General features: G+C 40.7%; 1 protein-coding gene across 1 annotated transcript; it reads right to left on the bottom strand.

The window, feature by feature from the left end:
* Positions 1-429: 429 nt before the first annotated feature.
* FGA (fibrinogen alpha chain) lies at positions 430-7,259 on the bottom strand. The gene is made up of 6 exons (XM_001136067.8): positions 7,133-7,259; positions 5,937-6,062; positions 5,293-5,476; positions 4,021-4,166; positions 2,047-3,427; positions 430-1,342 (listed from the first exon to the last, which is right to left on the bottom strand). Exons 1-6 carry the CDS (start codon positions 7,184-7,186, stop codon positions 633-635), a joined length of 2,601 nt encoding a protein of 866 aa, XP_001136067.1. The 5' UTR covers positions 7,187-7,259; the 3' UTR covers positions 430-632.

A 7,259-nucleotide genomic window follows, 5' to 3' on the forward strand; every position in this document is an offset into this window, starting at 1 on the left:
CCTTGGGAAAAAAATAAGTGTGCATTACAACGTCTAGTGGAAGAGTTTAAAGGATAGATTTTCATTTATATTTAGGAAAGAATGTTTCTCTTGCCTTCCTGGATTTGCTCCATAGCAAAAGACATAAATACATATTGTAATTATAAATTGTGCATTGTAATTATAAGTTGTAAATTCTACTACAAAGGTCAGCTATGGTTAGATTCAGTGAGTTTTACCTTAAAATATTGGCTTAAAACAATTCAAATCAAATGGATAAAACAACTTTTTTGCTTTCCAATGGCATTATGATTTTGGGTGGTATGGGAAGAGAAGTTCTCAAACCAATACTCTTCAAGGTTGCAGAGAGAAGCTTCTGTCTGCCACTTTCCTGATGTACTGAATGGCCCTTGGTATATCTTTATAAAAATGTTAAAACCCACAGAGCTATTTAAAGATAAAAAAAACCTTACATAACTTTATTTTTCAAAGACTAATATGTCTCAGGTACATTTAGCTACAGTACAAAGGATAAGAAAATAGCACCTAGGAATTTTTTAGGTTGTAGAGAATCTCAACTGCTTTACCTTTTGTATTTTCTCTCCACTTCTCTAGCAAAGAAAACAGAGTGCTCCCATTCCCACTTCTTCAGCCTATTGGGTCACAAGGGGCCTAATTTTCATGCGAACAGCCCTGAGGGAATAATCTGCCCCTCTAAAGGAAACCCAGACCACTCCATTCTCAATCTCATAAGGACTATTATTCCTTGGGTCATAGGAGCCCCCAGGGTAGTAGATGCCATTGAGATTGGCTGCTTGGCAGTTATTATACCACCAGCCTCCCCCATAGACTTCTGCACAGTTCTCTTCCCACTGGTCTGCATCCCTGTCAAAGGTGCTGAACTGCATGTTGTTGTGAGAGGTGTACTCTGCCCCTTCCTCTACGGAACCCTCAATCAGAGCATCACCCGCAGTGCCTTCATAGGAGGAGACTTGGAGGGCATAGCCTTCAGCCTCAGAGCCTACCCAGAAGTGATATTCTGCATAAGCTTCGTTCCCAGCCCAGTCCTCTAATTCAACCCTAAGAACAGAGCCCCTTTGGGTTAGTAAGTGGAGGTAGTCATTGCCTAGCCAGAATTCTCCTTCCCCCTCGTCATTCAGGCTGCCGAAACCTCTCTTGTAGTCTTGCCAGGTCCGGTTAAAATTCAGTGATCCATCCATTCTTTGCTGGATCAAAAGCCATCCTCCCAAACTGGTCTCTTGATCGCAATAAACAGAAAAAATCTTACTGGATCCCGGTAGCTTGATATTGAAAATGCCACTTTGGGTACCTGAAGGATGTGTTTGGAGGACATCATCACAGTCTAAAAAAAAAATTAAGCTGGTTGGAAGAAGTTATTCTCATTTAACTTTACAAAGATAGGCACGGCTCAGATTAAATAAGGCAAATACTGTTTCTTTCCCTTTCTTTCTTTCTTCCTCCTTTCCTTCCCTCCATAGGGAAAGGATGCACTTACAGTGGGATAGAACTTATGCAAATAAGCGGTTATTTATACCTACAAATTGCAAAGGGGATTTTCCTCAAATGGATTTGGAATTTTACTTGCACAAACTAATAGCAAGTAACCAGTACAGGTAGCTAAGCATCACTTAATACTAACACAACTTGTTTTTAGCCTGACCTAAATGTCAACTGAGACACATACTAAAAATGTGATTAATCAGTTGGGTGACAATTCTAATAGCACACACTTTGAATAGTGAAAGAATTTGACTAAATAAGCTCAAATAGAGTTTCAGAGGAATTCATTCATCCATTTAACATGTATTTATTGAGTCATGGCTCTGTACTGTTAGGCATTTGGGAATACAGAGATGAGACAGACAAAGGCCCTGCCCCCAAGGAACTTACAGTCTAGCACAAAAACAGACCAAAAAAGTATAGTTTCAATGACGTGTAACAGAAAGTTAAGAAGGAAATGCAAGGGGCCATGGGAACACTGTGCAGAAATATTTAACTTAGTCTAGGGGGACAGGGAAGGCTTCCCCAAAGGAGAAGTGTGGATACCTCTGACAGGGCGAGATTTAGCATGGCCTCTCTTGGTGCTATGTGTTCCTTCATGATCGGCTTCACTTCCGGCCTCATCTGCCATTTTATAGCTCTTGCTTTCAAATGTGGAGCCTCCTCTGCTGTAACTCGTGCCACTAGTAAATTGTTTGCTGTGACTTGAAGTTTTACCACGGGAAGGGAATTCAGCTATCCCAGGGGGATGAGAACTGGATTCCTTTGTATTTGTGAAGATGCCAGATTCTGAGCCCCTAGACTCAGTCTCACTGACAAACTCTCTGAACATAGGTGAGAATAAACCTGAGAATGTTTTTCCAGTTGAGGCAGTGTCGAAGAAGGTAGCTTCATCAGGGTGCCTATGGCGGAACTCATCCAGAGTACCTATGCCAGACAATGTGCCTAAATCTATTGCCTCGGGACAGTCAGAACCATCTTCGGAGGTCACCACTTCTTTGGTAACTTCTTTGTGGCCATCATGACCAATAAAAGTCTTAGTAACGGTTTTAGAGCATGAACGACGCGTGGTGGTTGTGCTACCAGAGGTGACCTTCTCTTTACCAGTCGTGAGCTCTTTATCTCCTTTAGAAGTGACCAGTTTTTCTGTGTGGTACTCTCTCCTTGTCCCTGGACTTACATTTCCTGACACCTCTTCAAATGTGCCCCAGTCTGGGTTGGTAGGCCTCGCGTTCCCAGAGCCTGAGCTATCTGGCCTAAAACTTCCAGATTCAGAGTGCCATTGTCCAGTACTACCAGATACAGAGCTCTCAGAGGTCCAGTGCCCAGCACTTCCATGTTCAGAGCTGCCAGGATTCCAGGTTCCGGTACTACCAGGTCTAGGGCTCCCAGGGTTTTGGTTTCCAGTACTTCCAGTTCCAGAGCTCCCAGAGTTCCAGCTTCCAGTACTTCCAGGTCCAGAGCTCCCAGGTTTCCAGGTTGCAGTCCCTCCAGTCCCAGAGCTCCCAGGGTTTCGGTTTCCAGAACTTCCAGGTCCAGAGCTCCCAGGGTTCCAGCTTCCAGCACTGCTAGGGTTCCTGGGGCTTTCCGTCTCTGATCCGGTTCCATAAGAGGTGGAGTCTCCTCGAGTAATCTCATTTCTACCAGGTCTCTCTAACTCCATTCTCATCTGCGGCATGTCTGTTAATGCCTTCCACTCTGGGGGTGCCTTCTGAAGCTGGCTCTTAAAATTTCCGGGAACCAAGTCTGGAACTGGTTTCATTTTTATCAGTGGTAAGTGTTGCCTATCTCTAGAGGGAAGTAAGTCTTTGGCAATGACCTGTTCAAGTTGCTTCTGCTGATCTTCATAGTCCTTCAGATCTACTTCACGAGCTAAAGCCCTACTGCATGACCCTCGACAAGATCGGATCTTAATATCAATGTCCACCTAGAGAGAGGGGAGAAAAATAAAGAGAAAATGTAGATACAAATACATAAACTACGTCTATTGAGTTCCTGGTAGTTAATTTTCCTTCTGGAAACTGGTTTCATTTTTTTTGACTCGGAGACCTACCACTTAATATTCTCTGTTTTCTGCTTATCGAGCACCCTCAGTGGAAGAGATGTTGGGTATTGCAGGGCTAGCCAGGATAAGCAATGGATGCTATTTAATTCATCTTAGCCTCAGAATGGATCAAGAGTAAGGTGCTATTCCCTCTCAAAGGAAACGCTAATTAAATGATCCTTGGTGAAACTCAGGCTGAGGGCTCAGAGGCGTGGTGAGGTAATGGGCTTTGGAATTAGACAGGGACTGAACATTTGCTTTTGAAATTTACTATCTATGTACCGTTGGAAAATTTACTTAATATCTCTGAATTTTTTTTCTTCAACTGTGGAGTGAGGAAAATAATACCTACTTTTAGGTAGATGATGGACATAACACTTTTCTCTGCATATAGTAGACACTCAGTGCATAACTATCGCCTTCCTTTTCCCTCTACTCAAAAACAAGGACATCTGGGACCACAGCCACATACTTACCTCCAGTCGTTTCATATCAACCAACTGAGCTCTAACATTTTTCTGCAGAAGTTGGATATGCTGTACTTTTTCTATGACTTTGCGCTTCAGGACTTCAATTCTGCTTCTCAGATCTTCTGACACTCGGTTATAGGTATTATCACGGTCTGAAATCGAAAATATGGTTATTGAAGTAGCTGCTGAGTGATTTGTCTGTAATTGCCAGCAAAAAAGAAGGGAAGAAAGGAAGGAAGGAAGGAGAAAGAAAGAAAGAAAGAAAGAAAGAAAGAAAGAAAGAAAGAAAGAAAGAAAGAAAGAAAGAAACTAGCTTGTAAATATGCCTAATTTTATTTTGGTTACAGTTTAATCTGTGAGTTCAAAACCTATGGGGCATTTGACTTTTGGATAATGTTATGCCCTGCAGCCTTCCATGAATGCCAGTTAAGATGTCCTAATAGCAATTAGTAATCCCATAGAAATATAGAAGAAGAACTTTCTTTGGAATTTTAAAGGTGTAATTTGGAGTTAAAATAGTTGGTTTGATTGCATTCCAATTATTTTATAATATCCTTAATCAAGGGACTTGAACATATTGGATTTTCTTACTGATGAGCTTTTCTTTTTAATCTATAGATTTGAAATGGTTCCTAAGCTGTTTTGGGTCAACAAGATCACTCACTTGCCAGCTAGTGTTGCATCACTGATTTTAAATGTCAAGTGTTTGTGAAGGTGTAAAAAGGCAAAGCAAAACTTGAGAAACTGAGGACTCCCTAGACTCGCTGTCCATGCCCAGAGTGAATGTGATGCTTCCTAACCCTAATGAGTAGACTGTGAGAATGATGTAGCTTGACTCTATATTTTAAATTTAAAAATCTACCTAATCAGCTCAGTGGAGTCTGGGAGTTGAATTCCCAGCTCTGTGTCTTTGAACAAGTTCCTTGACCTCTCAGTTTTCACCTCTACAAAGCAGAAACAAAAATATCAACTCAAAGAGTCTGACCCATCCTACTTTCAGTATATACTGTTGAAAAGAACACATTTAAATTCTTGTTTTTAATCCAAAATTCTGACTTATTTTGTGACCTTAAACAATCTCAGTTAATATCTTTTACTTTGAAAAAATAACAAAAACAAAAGCTCCCCCTTAAAATTTTCAGGGATATTATGAAGGCATGTGTTTCTACACTAAGTACTTTGGGATGAAATTGTCATAGATATAAGCGGATATCATATTTATTTAGGATTTTTGTTGTTTCTGTTATAAAGTCAAAGCAGTAAATATGTAATACTTACTATTGGCTGAGGAAAAATCGCCTCTCAAAATTTCCATTATATTAGTGGTCAACGAATGAGAATCCTTATTGTTCTTCTGATATTCAAATAGTGAATTTTTGAGCTTATTTATTCTGTTTGTAAAATCTTGATTGACTTCATCAATCAACCCTTTCATCCTGCAGCCAGAAGGGCATTTGTAGTTCTGAAAGTGAAGGGAGAAAATTACAGTAAGGATCTATCTCTCAGATTCAGAATAATTTTGCATGTTTCCATGCAGCCCCCATTTCTTCCTACCCTTTCTCTTCCAGATAAGTTGGCTTAAAAGTAGGTAAGAGGACTAGTTCGAGGTCGCAGAGAAACTCTGGAATGAGGGTCCACTTAGCCATAAATTAGGTGCCAGGAAATTGAGGCCACAATACTCAGGAGCCTGGTTTTGCCTGAGCATGCAATTGAAATCCTGTCTGTTCACCCACTAATGATCCAGAGTTGGGGAGGTAATTAAACAGTGCTCTTGGGAGTAGGTTCCTTTTCTTTATTTGCTATGTAGGTAACTATTCAATTATTTCCTATTTAAAAAAGTTTCTGGGACCAATCAGGTCAGCCTGTGAGCCCCTCTAGCATCAGAGGGAAGGAATCTCCTGCTTCCCCCGCTGACTGCTTACCCAGTCTTCATCAGAGCAGAAGGGCCAGTCTGAATCTTTGCAGGCAGATTGATGTCTTTCCACAACCCTTGGGCCACGCACGCCTCCTCCTTCAGCTAGAAAGTCACCTTCACCACTATCTGCAGTCTTTAAAGATTCATTCACATACACAAAAGAGAGCAACAGCAATGTTAGCCAGAAGAGGAGACAGTGGCATGCCTACAAGTCCCCAGGAAGAGATGGCACTCTTACAGAGATTAAGGACAGCAGACACAGGGCTTCGGCAAGCTTCAGGTTTCTTATCTTCAAATGGAAATCCTAGGACCCATTTTATGGAGTTGTTATGAGAAGTAAAGGAGACAAGGTGTACAAATTTCTTAACTGTGTATGACACTAAATAAGCATTTGATAAATATTAGGAGTTTTAAAGAATCCATCCTAAAAGGAAAATTATTTGAATCTATAAAATCAGTTAAATTTTACCTTTTCATTTTTACTAATGACTGCAGACAGAAAGTTGAAAACTACTGTAGAGCTCTTTCTCCTGTAATTGCTGCTTCAGTAGAAAAACCTACACTATCTTGACTGAATGTTCCTCTCTCCTTCAAGTTTCTATGTAACCTTTAGAGATGGATTCATAATTTAAAAGAATACCATTACTGCGGAAAAGCATATTGCCTTACTAACTAATCTCTTCTGATACTGCAAAGATATTTCCAAAGATAATTCATTTGCTTTTTCTTCTGTCTTGACAAACACAACAATAACCTTTCAGCAAAACTGTACTAACACTAAAAGTTCTGCTTATTATGGACAAGTAGCAAGAAATTAATAACTAAAGAAAACAAATCTTACCATAAAATGTTTTATTCCATTAACTAGCATTATAATGCACCAAGGCTTTATAGGTACAAGGATGGCAAAGAATTATTGCCCTTTTTAAAACAAAACAAAACAAAATGTGGTAAGACTGAATGACAGATGCTAAAGTTTCCCTTGTGAGTTTGTACACTCTCATCCATCTAAGATCTTCCTCTTGGTGTCATATTACCCTGTATTCTTGAGGTGTCAAGCCCACCCAGGAAATTTCCTCCCAGGCCTGGGGTCATAAAGCTAAGAGTGTGTCAGGACATAGAGCAGGTAGACTCTGACCTCCAGGCTCTTTGTGGAATAAACACCAGAGAGAAAGCAAGAAGAGAAAATGAAAAGGGCCATACCCATGCTGTGCCCACCACACTTAGGACCAGGCAGACGATCCTCATGGAAAACATCTTTTCTAAGGGTGGGGCTGGCTCCTGAGGAGCACTCCAGCTGAAAGAAAGGATTGCCGCCACTCTTAGTTCC

This window comes from Pan troglodytes, chromosome 3 (assembly GCF_028858775.2).
Source record: "Pan troglodytes isolate AG18354 chromosome 3, NHGRI_mPanTro3-v2.0_pri, whole genome shotgun sequence".
In the NCBI taxonomy this organism is placed as follows: Eukaryota; Metazoa; Chordata; class Mammalia; order Primates; family Hominidae; genus Pan; species Pan troglodytes.